Source organism: Astyanax mexicanus, chromosome 1, assembly GCF_023375975.1.
Source record: "Astyanax mexicanus isolate ESR-SI-001 chromosome 1, AstMex3_surface, whole genome shotgun sequence".
In the NCBI taxonomy this organism is placed as follows: domain Eukaryota; kingdom Metazoa; phylum Chordata; class Actinopteri; order Characiformes; family Acestrorhamphidae; genus Astyanax; species Astyanax mexicanus.
The window spans coordinates 54,576,458-54,594,580 of record NC_064408.1 but is presented as its reverse complement, the minus strand read 5'-3'; the positions used below and the strand labels follow the sequence as shown (position 1 = coordinate 54,594,580).

The 18,123-nt window shown below is 37.1% G+C and overlaps 1 protein-coding gene across 1 annotated transcript in view; it reads right to left on the bottom strand.

Annotated features, from left to right (window-relative positions):
• Nucleotides 1-18,123, bottom strand: part of arhgap39 (Rho GTPase activating protein 39) — a 50,061-nt gene that overhangs the window by 6,314 nt on the left and 25,624 nt on the right. Inside the window, exons 3-10 of the mRNA XM_022665643.2 lie at nt 16,269-16,775; nt 13,788-14,457; nt 9,219-9,383; nt 7,070-7,469; nt 5,444-5,517; nt 4,674-4,873; nt 4,286-4,377; nt 1,483-1,652 (exon numbers count right to left, since the gene is read on the bottom strand). Of these exons, the coding sequence (XP_022521364.2) occupies nt 1,483-1,652; nt 4,286-4,377; nt 4,674-4,873; nt 5,444-5,517; nt 7,070-7,469; nt 9,219-9,383; nt 13,788-14,457; nt 16,269-16,775 (2,278 nt within the window). The remainder of the gene's footprint in view (nt 1-1,482; nt 1,653-4,285; nt 4,378-4,673; nt 4,874-5,443; nt 5,518-7,069; nt 7,470-9,218; nt 9,384-13,787; nt 14,458-16,268; nt 16,776-18,123) is intronic.

Below are 18,123 nucleotides of genomic sequence, written 5' to 3'. Positions count from 1 at the left end.
CATAGTTTTTATTAGTATTTAGCTTTGACATGCATTGTATTTCAATATGTCTGGATTACATTTTATTTTTGATTTTAATTTAATCAATCAGAATAAAGATATATATTTGAGCCAATTTAATTTACATATAATCTGCATAAAGGAGTAACTGTTTTGGTTTGGCCACGTCTAGTTAGAGCTCTCTCTCTTTCTGTTTATGCAAATGTGTTGACCTGTTAATAAAATTTCACTGTGTTTTATGTATCTAATAATTAAAAAAAAAATACATTTAAACTTAACTCAATCATTCATTAAAGACTGGGTGATCTTATGTGACTTGCTGTGGATAAATTACCATACATTCTCTTTACAAAGGGTATCAACAATTGGCAAAATAACAGTGATGTAATAAATTATACATTTATTTGTGCACAATTTCCACATAATTGATAGTAAAATACTATACCAAACTAAAAGGTGAGTGCCTCATATACATATTTTAATAAATGTGAATTGAACGTGTTCCTTTTTATAAAAGTGTAGTGTGACCTTCTCTTTGTATAAAGAGATAGAAATAATCGCATGTGATTATTTCCCAATATTTTCATCTACATGTCAAGCAACCCTCACTTTTTTAAGCACACAAAAGTATTTGTTCATATATTTAATTAGGAACTCTGAATGCCTCCTTCTTCTTCATTTTCGGTCAAAACAAAAATCACTATGAAGACCAGAGAAAAAATGATGGAAAAAAATAACCATGACTATTGCACATGCCTGACCATAGCCAATACAACAGTTTGGAATGTGCTAAAAAGAAAGAAATCTCTATTGACACCCAGACACTGAACAGGTCATCCTAGGGAATCAGTAGTATATGTGAACAAACACAGTAAAATCTGTAAAAAAACCTAAAGACAGCAATCAGTGACATCCCCAGCATCCTCCACCTGGCAGAGGTTAAGACAGTTTTGTCCACCATTTGAAGAAGATGAGCAGAAATATAGATGCCACACAAACACTTATAAGCAGTGAGTGTCAGAGGGTCAGATTGCAATCAGCCATGAAACATAGAATCTTATGGACTAATGAGTTTAGGATTAAAAGCTATGTAAATGTCATAATATGGAGTACTGATCTGCTCATAATCCAGAACACACAAGATAATCAGTCAAGCATGGTGGAGGTACTGTCACTTATGGCTGCTTATGAAACCGGCACTCTGATTTAACTATGTCTGAAAATTTATAAAGAAATCCATTCAGTCTAATCCAATGTCCTAACACACACTGTTAATATACTAGCCAGACTGACCAGGGCAATCAGCAAACCTTAACCCAGGTGAAAATGCTTTTCACCTTCCCCTGCCAAAAGAATGCATCAACTTGGTAATGCCACTAAGTTTTTATCTTGATGAAGTTAATGAAAACAATGGTTATGCAAGCAATTTAGTCTGCATAACCAGTGTAAACTGTTCCTGACTGTAGACAGACATTGACAAACCTGTAGGAATCGGATGAGGTAGCAGAGCACCAGTTTGTTGATGTGAGGAAGGTTATGAACAACACTGACTGCAGCTTCAGGACTGTCATAGTTAGAGATGCACTCTTCATAATACTCATGGGGAATGACTGGCTCCTCCAGTTCCCTGTACCACAGCTTCAATAGTGATGCTAACAAAAGAGGGATACAGATAGAGAAAGAGGGATAGAGAAAGAAAGAGAGAAAGAGAGAGAGAGAGAGAGAGAGAGAGAGAGAGAGAGAGAGAGAGATAAAGGAGCCGAGGTTACACATGGCAATTCAGTAAGGGACAGCTGGTCTGAACCTCAGCTAATCAATACAGAAACTCAATACTCCACTGAGTGTGTGTTTGAGTGGCATGGCATGTATCTGTGTAGTAACAGCAAAATATATTTTAACAGTAAATTCATTGGTTAACAATTCAATTTATACCCTTTATGTTACAACTGTGATTGTGACTGTGTGCAATATTAAATATAATAACTACAAAGAGTATATTGTATTTAAAAATCTTGAAACTTAAATAATGGTACTTAATAAGCATACACAAAGTAATAGCTTCTGCCTTTGTGAACCTTCTTTGATGCTATAAAAAATGGTTAACTTTTCATATTTGAAAAGGACACTGAAGTAATGTTCATGTATTCATTGTATAAAAATCATTATAGCTGGAATTTTTACTTGTATTAAGAGGTTGATCTATGATTTTCAGAAGCACACAATGGCCTTGTCCTTCCTGTCACAGAAAATTCAACTGTGGCACTTTCACTTTGTTGTTGTGAAATCTCTGACTGAAGCGTGAAATATGAATTTCAGGTTTTTATCCTTTAAAAGGTTTACCCTGCTTCACAGAGGACTGTACTGTGAGGGGGAGTTTTGTTTCTTCCCCCATAATGCATTGAGAGATTGGGCTATTTATATTCAGTGAGAAATGGAGCACTGAAAAATGCCCAAGGCAAAAGGTGTGTAAGAGCATGTGTGTGTGTGTGAGGGAACAGGATGGTGCGAGAAATAAAGAGAGATTGGGAGAAGGACTGTGTGGTGTGAGCAGCGTATACAATGAGTAGGTTGAGATTAGTGCTTTGGCAAGAACAGAGAGGAGGATATAACTGTGGTTGTTCATGCTAATTCAGTTACACTAACCCATAAACATACAAAGAAAAAACACGTATCAACCCCATGAACAGTATGAACACAATATATTTCAAATGCTGTCTGCTCAACTTAATTGTATTTGTTAATATTACTGCCATCAATTAATAAGAAAATGTAATTGAATTAATCACAAAAATATTCAGTGATTAACTGCAATTAATCACACTTGTTCTTCTAGGTTTAAATTTAAATGTAAATGTTATATATTTAAATGTAAATAAAATAATAAATGTAAGAAACATAAAATGCAATTATATTTATATTAGTGGTGTGTATTTAAATTAAAATACTAATATATACTTTTAAGAGATTACGGCGGAAGTTGTGGTCAAACTTGGTGATGTATATATTTGCATTAAAAAATAATAACGCGTTATAAAAATAATAACGCGTAATAACGCCACATTAATTGTGCGCATTTACGCTTTAAATGTTGACAGCCCCAGTTAATATACATTCATACACATACATTTCAGACATTCAGCACTTTCTAAAAAAGGTTTGGCAGGTTATTGTATTTACCACTTTGTAATGTTGCCATTTCTTCCCACAAAACTTTTCCCTTTACACTGAAATTCCTCACAATTACTTGATTTTATGCACTGTGGAGGGGAAAGGTTTGCAATCTTTTTTTTGAGGAACATTTTTAAGGAACTTTTTTTAAAACATATTTTTAGTAATTGTCTCACACATTTGTAAAAAGCTGGAGATCCTCTGTTAATCCCAGTCTTTCTTTGATTTTGCTTTTGTAATCCAATAATAATTACAATAATCTGCTTGAAATCGCATCATGATTAATTCGTTTTTACCTCATTACTAGCCCTAAATTACTCCGGCCCAACTTTTTTGTGTTGCAGGAACGGATGTGTCTTGACAAATTTAATGAAGTTAATCAGATAAAGTATTCAGTGAATCTTGAGGAATACACTGGCTGGAGTGAATATAAAGTCAAAGTGAAGTAATAATAAACAGTTTTTATTTTAGAAGCATTTTTTACTTCGTACCAACTTTTCTGATTTGGGGTTGTTCTTATTTTGGACACAGGCACTTTTTTCTCTCAAAACAGCAGATCAGCGAATTCCACAACATTTTTGACACATGAAATTAATCACACAGAAAACTCATTGTTATGCTTATGAAACCAGTTTGAGATGACTTTTTATGGTCAATAAAAAGGCTCATTTTGCATTTAAAACATGACTGATTGGTATTAATAGGGCCAAAGTGTGTCATTACTCTATTTTCACCAGCCATAGATAGATGCTGTTGTTGCCAAATACTGTGTGCCCCAGCAGGGACAAATCAGGACAGGTTACGTTTCTTTCTTTTTAACTGTCAAGGTTTTGATGAGTTTGTGAGCACTGTAGCCTCAGCTTTCTGTTCTTGGTTGACAGAAATGAAATATGATGTATATAATTTCTGAATGTCTTTGAACATCTGCCTCAGGTTTAGACATGTTGTGCATTTGGTGGTGCTTTTCTACTCACCACAATTTAACAGAGTGGACTGTATAAAATATTATTTCAATTGTTGATATGTATTATATTTCTCACATCCTTTTCTGTTTTAAATTATGATACTATATGTAGCACTCCGTACGCATGTTCATTAGTTATAAAAGTAAAGATACCTGGGATATGTGGGTCCTCCAAGCCTGTTGGGACCTTCCATTGGTCCACTTGCATTTTTAGAGCATTTACTTCATCTATATCTCCAGGCACCCTGAAAGAGAAATGAAATCACACACAATATCAGATATTTATAAACCTGCTCTACACAACACGAAAACTGAGAAAAAAAGCCTAAAAAAATATATGATTTCATAGAAAAATTATTTGTCCACAATTTTGAAAAGGTGCCAATAAATTTGTCTGGCTCATTTTTATTGCAATCATTTTTTTGTGATATTGCACACAGTGATGGTAAACAGATTATGCATTATTGTTCACCTGTAGACAAGGCAGTGTTGCTTTATGAGTTGATGTTTTTCTGATATTATTTAGGAGAGCACATCTCACCTGAAGATGCCCTCAGTCTGATCTCCATTCAGACCCAGCACCTCCTCCGAAAGACGAGTCTGTACCCATGGCAACTGGTGGTCAGGGTAACGCTCCTTCTGCATAGCCATCACTTCTTCCAGAGAAGAGCCAAACATAGAGGGACTAAAGATGGCACTGCGGGCATAAGCTATCTCCTCCAGACAAGGCTTTTTCAAACCCTGATGAGAGAAAGAGAGAGAGAGAGAGAGAGAGAGAGAGAGAGAGAAAGGGGGAGAAAAGTGTTTTTTATTTCCCTACTGATAGTCTGGCACACTATCTCCCACACAGCATTTCATAGCATTTTCACAGACTGTTATCTCTCCAGGCAACTGGCACACACACACTCAATCCACACAAATAAGTATTTTACCCCTCACACACACACACACACACACACACACATTCAGAGCAATTAATACAAATAATAATCTGCAAAAACACACAGAACAACTATATATGTAATGTGTTGATATATGAGAACATGTGTGATTTTACACAATGCATCAGTCATCATGAGTTACAGCAGCCGTGACTGTAGTTTTTACAAAAAAAAAGTTAAATGATCTGACTGTTGTCATGGTGATGTCTCTAGGGTAATAGGCAAATTCCCATCTTTAACTGAATGTTAATTAAATCATGTTAATTACCAAGACAAAACTAGCCCCCCCTGCCCTCAGGCCAATCAGAACAGACACAGCCAAGAACTCTTTAAAACAGTCTGAGCTGAAAGGAAACGGAAAAGAACTAACCTTTTTAGCTCCAGTTAGTGCAGCCTTCTGTAGTTTGCGGTAGCAGTACTTCGCATAGCTGCTGATGGCCACTCCTACACACATTCCAACAAACACCGACCAATAGGTCAAAAAATTAACAGAACAAATTCCAGGTTTCTCCCTCATATTCACACATTTAATAAAATGTTCTAAATAATATAGCTACAGATACAATTAACAAAACAATAAGTGCTCATTGGATACATAAAAAGAAACATGTCATATTAAACAGTTTCACTTAACCACATAGTGCTTGAAAAGTGTATGTGTATGTGTAATTATGTGTGAATGTGAGTCAGTGTGTTTGCTAGGCACTATTATTGTTATAATACTGCACTAATAATACAGTCATATGAAAAAGTTTGGGCACCCCTATTAATCTTAATAATTTTTAGTTCTAAATATTTGGGTGCTTACAACAGCCATTTCAGTTTGATATATCTAATAACTGATGGACACAGTAATATTTCAGGATTGAAATGAGATTGTACCATTCTTCTTCTCTGTCTTTCTGATATTTTTCTTGGCCTGCCACTTCTGGGCTTAACAAGAACTGTCCCTGTGGTCTTCCATTTCCTTACTATGTTCCTCACAGTGGAAACTGACAGGTTAAATCTCTGAGACAACTTTTTGTATCCTTCCCCTGAACAACTATGTTGAACAATCTTTTTAGATCATTTGAGAGTTGTTTTGATGGGCCCATGATGCCACTCTTCAGAGGAGATTCAAATAGGAGAACAACTTGCAATTGGCCACCTTAAATACCTTTTCTCATGATTGGATGCACCTGGCTATAAAGTTCAAAGCTCAATGAGGTTACCAAACCAATTTTGTGCTTCAGTAAGTCAGTAAAAAGTAGTTAGGAGTATTCAAATCAATAAAATGATAAGGGTGACCATACTTTTGCAACGGTCACATTTTGGTTTAATGCATATTGCACATTTTCTGTTGGTACAAAAAACCTTGCAAACCTTGCAAACACCCAAATATTTAGAACTAAAAATGATTAAGATTAATAGGGGTGCCCAAACTTTGTAGACTGTACAACAATAAGATGATATGGATCATGTATATGATAAAATGTTAAAATTTTAGGTTTTTTAACTAAAAAACATGAAGAAAATGTAAAGAAAATTAAAAAGTAAGAATTAAAGTAATATAAATAATATATAAATATATTTTGTATCATACGTAAATAATATTAGAAAGAAGCCAATAAAACCATTTAGATGGAACACTGTTATTTTAAAACTATTTAAGACTTTTATTTAAGACTTTAAGATTTCTGATCAGAATTATAGAAAATTGACACTATGTCAGGACTACCTTAACAGATTCCAAAGCCAGGTGGGTGAATTTTTCATTAGTGATATGAGGCCATTTGTACAGCCACATTGGAAGCCAAGAGAGAGCAAAGACAGAGCAAGGCCTTAAGCTCTCCAATTTGTCATTTGTTTAATTTTTGGCCAAATTAAATTAAATGAGCTGATCATATCAGTTCAGAATGATTAATATCTGGATATTGGTATCAGTATTATAACAGATGTTTAATATAACTGTAGTATATGTTGTAGGCTGTAGTAGATATTTGTGTGTTGGTTCTACCTTTGGTATCGTTGAGCGGGTCCATGTGCCTGTAGATGTATCCTTCCAGATAATTGTGGAAGCGAGGTGTTGGAGGAAAGAATGCCAGGCATATGGCCATCAGCTCCCAGCCTCTCTGCAGGCTGTCATAGCGGAAGTTCTCAGTGGTCTGCCTGCAAAGCTGAATGTAGAGCTCGTCCCGCAGGCCCTGGTTGCTCCAGCCTCGGACAGCCACCTCCAACGCCACAGACAGAGGCTCATTTTTCGCCCGGCGGTCACCCATGTAGGTCTGAATAAGTTTGAAGAGCTCTACGGCGTCACGCTTCACTGTGCGGTCCGTCGTAACAATCATGGGTTTCTTAATTGGTTCGCTGCTCCAGGCCAACATGTTTGCAATAGACACTTTCCTTCTGAACAGACCCTGGCAAACAGACAGGAGTGTGATAAATATACACAGTATTTACAGTATTTTTTTTACAAAAACAACAATCACATCTTTATCAGGCAAGAAACTAGTGTCATGAAGGCTGTTTTTCCAGCTTTAATCTCAGGTTGACAAAAGAGCATCAGACAAAACTGAGATTACTTTAGAATGCTTCTCAAGATCTACTCTTCCTAACACTTGCATACACAGTACAGTAGGATTACAAACATTTAACATCTGTAACTATGCTTCTAGTCACCAGTGGGAGATGCAGAAATTATTGTGAATAATTAGGAAATATCTTAAACCTTAAATCAGTTAAATAAAAGAAAAAAAAAATAAGAAAAGAAACAAAAGAAAATGTGGGGCTTTTGCCACATTTCTGTTTTATTCACTTTTACCTGCCTGTCATATCAGTGGTTTAAATCTGCTGTCTCCCTTTTATTAACGAAAGAGTTGATTTTTTCTGTTTATGTATTTCTGGTTAACTTTAAATTTTTGAGTCAAATGACACTGTCCTCTCATTCATTCTGCCTTTACAACATCTTTTCGTAAATAGACGTCACAGTTCCAGCCTATATATAAGCTGTATGATAGTGCCACTTCCAGGAACAGGTTGTGCTTTTTATCCCATGAACAGAAAGCCTTTCCGATTTTTTTGGGGGAAGAGTGATGACGGCCCTTAGGGCCTGTTTGTATGTCACTTTACTGGGGTTCATAATCTCTAGAGATGCCTCACATCACTTTCATATGTAAAGCATTATTTGGGCTGTGCCAACTTTTTTGTCCCAAATTCTCGAATAGAGAATCCAAAATCCAAAAATGTCTGTGTAATTATGTGTGAATGTGAGTCAGTGTGTTTGCTAGGCACTATTATTGTTATAATACTGCACTAATAATACAACAATAAGATGATATGGATCATGTATATGATAAAATGTTAAATATTTATGTTGTTTAACTAAAAAACATGAAGGAAATGGGAAGAAAATTCAGAATGAATTGACGCCATCCAAAAAATGTCTCAGCTCCCTGAGACAGATGTTTCCAGGACCAAAATGTTTACCACAAAATTTACTACATTAAGTGCTGTAAATAAAGTATTCATAACTCTGCTACGGCATTTCTGATAGGAATCATAAAGATCTTACAAGAGTAAATATGATACTTAAGAGCACAATAAAATACCATCACAGGGATACATGAAAAAAACCTTACAAGCAGAAATATATCACTACAAATAACTACAACTAGATAGATATAACAAAGTGCCAAAATAAAAATAAAATATTTAAGAGTAATAAATAATAAGTAGCCCTCGCTTGTCATAAAGATTGGTGGCTATAAGTTCACGTTTATCTGTTCCAGAGAGTTTCTGGGTTAAAAGTTGCAGAATTAATCCATTAGAAGGGATGTCCACAAACATTTGGACAGATATTGTACATGAAAACAGACTTTATAAGAACTGATTTTTGCAGTGTCATGGAACAGAGGATGCCATGTGATAGCGATTAGAGATTAATAAATGGCATCCTAAATTAAATTGATACCTATTAATACAACTCTTTTAATACAACATTATTAATACAACTTAGAAAATCAGCCTGTAAGCTAAGATAATTGGTCACGTTACCATGTAATGGCAAAGTTTTGATTTTAGATTTACGTAAATGGAAACATGTCAGTTATATTAGTTATGCTGAGGTAGGTAGGTGTGATGATAGAGGGCGGGTCATTAGCGAGTACCTGGGTGTGTTTGTTGAAGTGCTTGGATGCCCAGTTTTCAATGTCAGTCTCGGAAGAGGGCTTTCGCAGAGAAAATTCTGGGAACACGCCACAGCTGGCGCTGGGCATCATGTTCCGGGCATTTCGACTAGCCTCAAACTGTGAGCACGCACCAAGATCTTCAGACTGAGAGAGAAAGAGAAAGAGAGAGAGATGACATTTTTAACCCATGATTCACCTTAATTCTCAGTCACCTGAGTTTCAGAACACTGCACTGTGTAGAAGAAAATCTGATAATTATCATACCTATGGGATTATATTTTATCACAATGGATCATCATGCCACAATATTATAATATTGATAATAACAGACAAAAAAACACAATGTGCTATATTCCACTATATTTCCGAACCCTGCAGGTGAAGGCCCACTTCCCTGCACACATTTAATTTTTTTCCTGAAATAACACCTTAACTCAATAAAAGCCATAAATGAGCTGATTAGTTAGATCAGTTGTGTTAGAAGCAGGAAAACACTGAAAAGTAAAGGGCAGTGAGTCTGAGGACCAGAGTTGAGAAATATATAATACAATATACTACATTGCATGTTTAAACAGCAACATACAACAAAGCATTCTCTTAATTAATATTGGGTATATATAAGTGACAAAATAATAAATGTGTTTTCATTCATCCATCCATCCATCCATCCATCCATCCATCCATCCATCCATCCATCTTTAGGAAGGAATACCCAGGGCACATGATGGTAGTCCATTGTATGTTTTGCACATACCCATTTTCTGACACTTTAGCACAGCCAATTCACCTACAATGTATGTTTTTTGGGATGTAAGACAAAATCCACATATATAAAGAGAAAACACAAAACTTTTAATAGGTAGTGACTCTCTCTACCCACAATCCCTAACGTCTAGCTGGAGCTGGACATCAAGCTGGACATCAACCCTCTTTTTCACTTCTTCCTGGTCAGGCTCATGTTCGGTCTGAAACCTACCAGGCAACACTGGGAGCAAGAGATGAATCCCACTCACAGAGAGCCAGGCCAGTATTTACTAAAATTAAATATGACTGGAAATGCACCCATTTTGTGACATTTTTGATCTGTATGCTTGTCAGAAAAATGCCTGCTGAAGACTGGACTGTAAGCTGACTGTAATTTTTTCATACACTAAGTCTTTCCTGACTAATGCTCTTAATAAATGAGTCACTATCCCTCACTCTCACCTCATCAAAACAGCAACCTGCCAATCTAACATATCAAAAATACATACAGAATGCTCAGAATCTCACTCCTACACCCCAATGCAAATCTCCACCGAAAGCTTCTAATCTTTTAATCCTGACTGATGCTGTGTACATTATGTAGTGCACTCCTGCATTTGGAAGGCATGTTTATATCTAAATGTTCCATTTTCCTTTACTTCATTTGGCAGCTACTCCACATTCTGCCACACTATATTGTTGCTCTTACAAAACAAAACCTCATAGCTCCAAAAACAGCAAGCTTACAGGACCTTAATGTACATTAGGAGATAAAAGAGATGTAATTTCATTTCAATATAATATGAGTGCATTTGTTATACAATGATTGAACGATGTAAAGGGTAGCTAACAATGAAATGCAAACTGTGTACAACCCCAGTTATCAATCAGAAAATGGGTAGCTAGGAAAATGCAGTGTTTCTTACATGTCTTACTTGTACGAAACATGATAAACCTAACAAACATCATTTCATTTGTAAGAAACTTAACAGATGAAAGGGATCTGACCAGACTAAAAATGTATTAAATAATTAACACATAGAATATTAAGTGATTGAGTTGATGGTACATATGCATCTGTGTGTATTCTCACATTTATAGTCCTGTCACTGAATGCCAGCTAAGCCACACCATCTGATTGATTGTTATATATACAGAACCTCAGAGGCACATTTCTAATGGCTCCTTAAGCATAGCTCCAGCAGCATGCCTACTCCTTCTCTAGAACTCCTCTGTGGATTTCTCTGCTTAATATTTACACCTGGGCTAGCAGGGATACAGCCCTTTCATTTCTCATCTCCTTCTCTATCACTCCTTCCTCCTCTCGCACCTCCACGCTGAAAACGAGTGATCTGGAGGAAAGCCAGCATAAAAGTATGGGCAGACCAACATACACACACACATACACGCACTGTGGAGCATTTCTATTGGTTTCTTCATGATTAAATATAATATAATATACAAACATAATAAACAGTTAAATACTTTACCAAAGTGAAAAACAGCACAACATATAGAAACAAGCTTTTTGAATGTTACCATTAATATATTTATTTACCAATATTGCCTAAAATTCAATAAATGTGTGTATACTCTTGTGTGCATTGTTATGTGTAAGGTTTGTGCATGTTTTTGAGAGAAAACCAATCTGATGATGTGAGAGAAGCAGGCATCAATCCTTACATAAGCCCTTCTCAGTAAAGACTCTTAAAATAATCTGCAGATGCTAAAATATTTATACTCTAACAGCGGGTGTGTCTCTCAGTTTGTGTGGATGTGTGTATATCTGTGTGGTACAGTGTGTGTTACCATTAGATGACCCCCTTCCTGTCCCACAAATGAAAACATTTAATCTAAAATTTAGGAGAAAACCTTCACTCAGTGAATTATGTTTTTACATCTGTTCGGCTGTGGACTGTTTGAAGTTAAACTACTCTGTACTGCATCAATCTAACATCAACTTTAGTGGAGCAAATGTGTGCTCATGAGGGAAAAAAGGGAGATAGAGAACGAGACGGAAGAGGTTTTAAAATGAAAGGACACTAATGAATGTTTGGCAGCAGACCCAGTGCCTTTTAATGAGCTTTACATGATTATCCACACCTCTCTTAGCTGAAAGCCTGCTCTGCAGGGGTGTGTATTTGGTGTGTGTGAGTGTGTGCGTGTGTGTGTGTGTGTATGTGTCCTCATTTTTCTGCTAGCCTAGCAGACCTTAGGTACTGATAAGTGTAATGAGGGGACACATCCAGAATTAGCAACGAAGGCTAGCACTGTGCTAATATAATTCAGTTAGCCCAGTCAATACCACAAGTGATGTACTAGCTTTTTAAGAGGAAGAGTCATTCAATTTTAGGATTTTCACATGTTAAACTGGACTGATTTAGGCTTGAGCTCGAAGCTGAGTAGACCAGAGAACACACTACACAATGGAGAACTAGGAAACAAGAAAACAATGAGCTAAACGAGCTAAACTAAATGAGCTAAACAATGAGCTAAACTAGTTTTTCAAGTTGTGTGAAAGACAACAGTCATCAGTTTTATGTGACAGGGTGAGACAGCTGAAATAAAAGTTTCAGGTGACAAATAGGTATCACACGGTGGAAAAGAAGACTCGGACACATAACGTGAGTTACCTACCTCATATCTAAAAATGAATGGTCTCCCAACCATAAATACATGAATATTAACTGAATTCATACACTTCTGCCTAGTATTATCAGATGCATACCAACATAAATTGTCTTTTGTTTCGAATATTGCAGACTATTTGACTATTATCAGTTAGAAGAAATTGTCTGATGACTTTATACATTTAACTGTGATCTTGCAGTTTAATAAATACTGGAATTTAGCCAGCTGCCCCTGGGGACACACGGGCACATAATACATGATTTTATTGGCAGAAAAATAATTAAATAAATACAGAAATAATAAATAAAACAGCACTTATATCAGTCATAATATTTTTCTATTTTGCTTATGTTACTTAACAAGTGGGTCATATTAATATATATTTCCTTGGTTCAACTCTGTCTTTAAAAATACCTTAGATTAACTTGCTGTTATTGTGTTCCCGTTGATTGCTCTTGTATATTCTATAGAATGGTTAACTGCCAGATAATTGACAGAAATAATGTTTGCTCAATGCTCATGGAGTTCAAGCGAGGCCTGATAGTGGGTGGCAGTTGAATGGGTCGTATCTGTGGTTAAGCGGGTGTTTAATATTCTTCGATCCACTGTTTCACTGGAAATACGTCATAGAAGGCATTACCATTTTGCGTTTCAGCTCATACCTTAACTAGATTATATCATCATTACTTAGCAAAGTGGTCCTATATAGTTAACTGGAACTAACCATAAATTGTGCTGTTACATGTTGGAGGCAAAAAATATTTCAAATAATGTAAACTATTTTGACCAGTTACCTCCTGTCTACTCATCTCATCACTAGAGAAAAAAATATTAAAAGTAATATTACTTTTACTTTTATAACGAGAAATATTATATATATAATGTTTATATTTTTAACAGCAGGTTATTGTTCTTAAACTACAGTCAGTTGTCTAGGCTACAAAGCTACATCTAAAAAGCGTAGATCATTAGTGTAGGTACAATTTACCTTACAAGCTTGCAATGCACATTATGTGCCACAAATAGGGCTCAACAAGAACATCAGAAAGCTAAGCATAAAAAGGTAACATAGAGGTGTGTAATCTTACTTTCTTTAAGATAACCAAATATTGGAGGCCAATATTTCATCTGTGTGGGATTGTGCTTATGTGAAGGTGCTCATGAGAGGGATACCTGTGAGGGGTGCAGGTAAGGTTCAGGTGATGCCAGGTTGGTTTGTACAGACAAACTTTTCTCTAGTAGTGTCTGAGGAAATGCAAGTCTGTCCAGTGTAGCACGCTTCCAGTGGCTGTCCTGTTGGGCCAAGGCTTCATCTTCACTGAATGCCCGTACCACCGGCCCAGGCAGTGGTAGAGGCGTAGCCCCATCGCTTTCATAACCATCCTTAGCGCCGCCCCCTGAGGCCGCACCCCCACGCTGCTGTATTAGTTGCTGGGCCTCCCAGGCCAGTCGTGCTTGGGTGAGCATCGCTCCAACACCAGCACCCATGCCTTCACCCTCGCCACCGGGCAAGGATGGCTTACGATTTTTGCGTTTTCGATTGCCACCACCGCCATCATGGATGTGCTGTAGTGTAAAGGAGCCACCATAAGACAGTCCAGCAGGCATACATCCAGTTCCAGTTGTGCCATAGCTTAAAAGTCGCTCTGTTGTCCGGAACCTTGGGGAGGAGCCTGATTGTTCCACATAAACCAGCTGTTTTACATATTCCCGTCCTGCTGCGCTGTATTCCCGTCCACCAGAGTTATAATCCCGCCCACCAGAACTGTAGTCTCTTCCACCAGAGCTGTAGTCTCGTCCACCAGAACTGTAGTCCCGCCCTGCAGAACTATAGTCACGCCCACTGTAATGACAGTAACAATGAAATTGATTTTAACAGCAGCTTCCATGCACGAAAATGCATCACAAACTGCTGTATGAAGCAACTGCAATGGGAATGCACATCTTTTTTCAAGCACCTACTGTTTTTTCACAATTCAGCCAATACCAGGCAGGGTAATTGTAACATACAGAGTGGTAATTTGTAACAACTGATAAAAGTGTGAAATTTACGTACAGTAATACTTAAATGGTATTAATGTAAAATGTTTCTGATCTAAGTTTTATTTCTGCACAGCAAATCAGTTTTTAATTAATAGGAAAACAGCTTCTGCATTTGTTCATTTAATGTAATTTTTCGGACTATAAGGCGCACCGTATTATAAGACGCACTATCAAAGAACGCCTATTTTCTGCTATTTTTCCATACATAGGGCGCATCGCATTATAAGGCGCGTTAAGTGACACTAGAAAGGGTGCCTATATCAAAGTGAACAGGGGTGGCGCCATGTTTCCCTTCCCCCACCGGGGGTGGTCGCTTGCCGGTGGAGCGTCTCAGTATATATAAATCTAGCTCTTTCAAAGTCAAACGAGTGCTGGATATTAATCTACACAGATTCCTCTCCTGAAAACTGTTTATTTGGGTGAGTAACGTGCTTCAGTTTATTTACAGTAAGCTTAGATTTCCAGATGTCCACTAAGGCTTGCTGCACCAGCGTTAGCATAGCTATCCGCTAGCACGCTAGCTAGTCACCTAAACTAGTAAAGTTAACCCAAACTTAAACGACAGCGTTACACTGAGTAATCCTGCGTGTTCTGGTAAGACAGTGAGATATTAGCTAGCGATTCGTCCCCCGTAGCTTGTTTTAACACTGTAAACAAGCAGATTACAGGCTGATAAAACTCACCTCTGAGAGAGTTAGCGCTTAGCATCTAGCTAATGCTAGCCAGGCAAAGCAGCACAGACTTACAGGCCGATAACTCACCTCTGAATGGTGAACGCTTAGCGATTAGCATCTAACTCTAATAATACTGCTCCAGCAGTATTAAAAGTGCTAAATTTAGAAAATACTGATCTCTGAACAGTGAAAAAGCTAGCTAGCTAAGCGGTTAGCATCTAGCTAATGCTATTGCTGCTCTGCACGGAGTGTGTGTTTACTGCTCCTTACACCTGACGGGTAAAATTTAGATAATACTGATCTCTGAACAGTGAATAAGCTAGCTAATGCTATTTGCTGCTCCAGCCTCGGAGCTGCACGGCTCTGGACTCTGTATAGCACTGAAACTCTGTATAACGCTGCACGGAGTGTGTGTTTACTGCTCCTTACAACCTGACGAGTAAAATTTAGGTAATACTGATCTCAGTGAATAAGCTAGCTAGCTTAGCGGTTAGCATCTAGCTAATGCTATTGCTGCTCAGCCTCGGAGCTGCACGGCTCTGGACTCTGTATAGCACTGAAACTCTCTATAACGCTGTACGGAGTGTGTGTTTACTGCTCCTTACAACCTGACGAGTAAAATCCATACAAAAGGCGCACCGTATTATAAGACGCACTGTCAATTTTTGTGAAAATTAAAAGTTTTTAAGTGCGCCTTATAGTCCGAAAAATACGGTACAGGCTGTACTTCTGCCAGACCAACTCTTAGATTTCTGAGAATTTATAACTTATTTGACCTGTGTGACACTTATAGTGAAAAGTTCCAAACATGCTTGAGGAATTTCTGTTGGAGACTTCTAAATAAAATTAGATCAAATAAAATAATTAAGTAAAATAAAATCTAGATTTGTTCTGTGGGAGAGAGTTTCACAGTTTCAGAGTATGTAAGTAGCCTCACCTGTAATCACGGTCCCCCTGACTGGTCTTCTCAGGGGTGGAGCCTCTTTGCCTGGTCAACACCAGCTGACTATAAGGGGAGGGGCTTTGTTTAGGTGAGTGGTAAAGACCGGGTTTACGTGCTGGTGACCTGTCAGAACCATAGAAGCTGGGGTCACAATGCATGTCAGTGGGCGGTTCTTCATAAATAGGCGGAGACTGGTAGTCTGAAGGAGGTTCCTCATAGAGTGGAGGTTCATAAGCATAACGCGGTGAAGGAGGCTGTGAATCGCCGGAGCAGCGCCGCTGAGTACCTCCAAGCTCTGCCCTTTTTAAAAAGGGGGACTGTGACTGGCGGCGGTCAGGTAGAGAGTGTGGGGTGAGTTCCGGGTCAGAGGGTGCATTGCTTGATGATCGTCTGGAGCGAGGCGAGGACCCAGAATAGCCATTTCCCTGTGACAGAAAACTGGGTTCCCTGTCTGATACTTTAATCAGCATTCTGTCCTTGCTGCCAGTTCCCCACCTGAATCTGACAAACAAAAGAGACAAAAATATTACCAGGAATCAGGAAACCTGCACTGCAAACACGCCTTTAAGTGTGTAGCACTATGGGGTCTTCATCGCATTTTTTCTACTTTTACAAAAGTATTCCACCTATTCCGTGCTAGGGACAGATCAGGACTCTACTTTTTTTTAATGTGGCACCTGTGAATGTAACTCCATGTTGTAGTGCTGTTTAATGATGATAAAACGACATATCAGAAACCCTTCCAATCTTTCCTTAATGAACATTGATTTTAAATATATTTTGTTTTTAAAAAACTAAAGGTCTTCTGCTCAATCTTTGCTCAAAGAAGACTAAAAAAAGAAAAAAAACAAAGGCTTTTAGTGGCTACTGTTTTTGTACCAAATCATATTGCATCATGATAAGGCCCTGAAACTGCACTGATGCACTGAAACTAAATAATATCTTAGCCACATATTAGTTAATACATAAAAAGTAAGAGAGGATGTAAAATTCTATCGACTAACCAATGTGTTTTATCTAGTACACTATGCTGCATTTTTTGTGTCATTGGTCTACTAAGGGCAAACTACAGTATTTTTTATTTAAAAAATTACTCCAGTCACATGGCAAATGATGTTAAGAATGCTCACAAGACAAGGTTATAAGTTAAAAAAAGGAATGCTGTTAAGTGTATAAACTTCTAGTCTAAATTCTCCTGAATATTTGTTTATTACAGAGTAGTGGTGCTCAGGATTTATAGTTTGTTTTAAAAAGTTAGTTCTTTATTTCTGGCAGAATATTATCCTGATATAAACATGAACAACACCCTGCATTGAATAGCAGTCAGTAATGAATGTATATTAAATAAATAATATTTAAATAATATAATTATATTATTTAATAATATAATTAGAATATATAGTATATTAAATTATATATATTAAAATATCAGAAATATCATACTATCTTTATTAAAACATTTACTACATAATATATAATGATACTGATTTATTGCCCAGCCCTCCCAAGAACATATTCCTTAAAGTATACATTATCAAATTATGTCTATTCATAATTCATAGCACTATTTCTGTTCCACATATTTTGATACAAAAATATATCAATTGACCCAAGCACAAATAAATAGGCTACTTACAGTGCAATGCCAATGCTGATTCACTACTGAAATTCGTAAGACTTTTGCCTAATCTGGGTCTGTGAAACGCACCAATGGGCTTTACTGTAAGAGTTAAGAGTCAAACTAACTTTAATTTTTTCGTTGCTGTTATCAGAGGTTAAGCCAAGTTAATATAAAAACAGACAGCTGGAAAACATTATCATAAGCTGTAGCCCAGAAACCCTTCCAAGG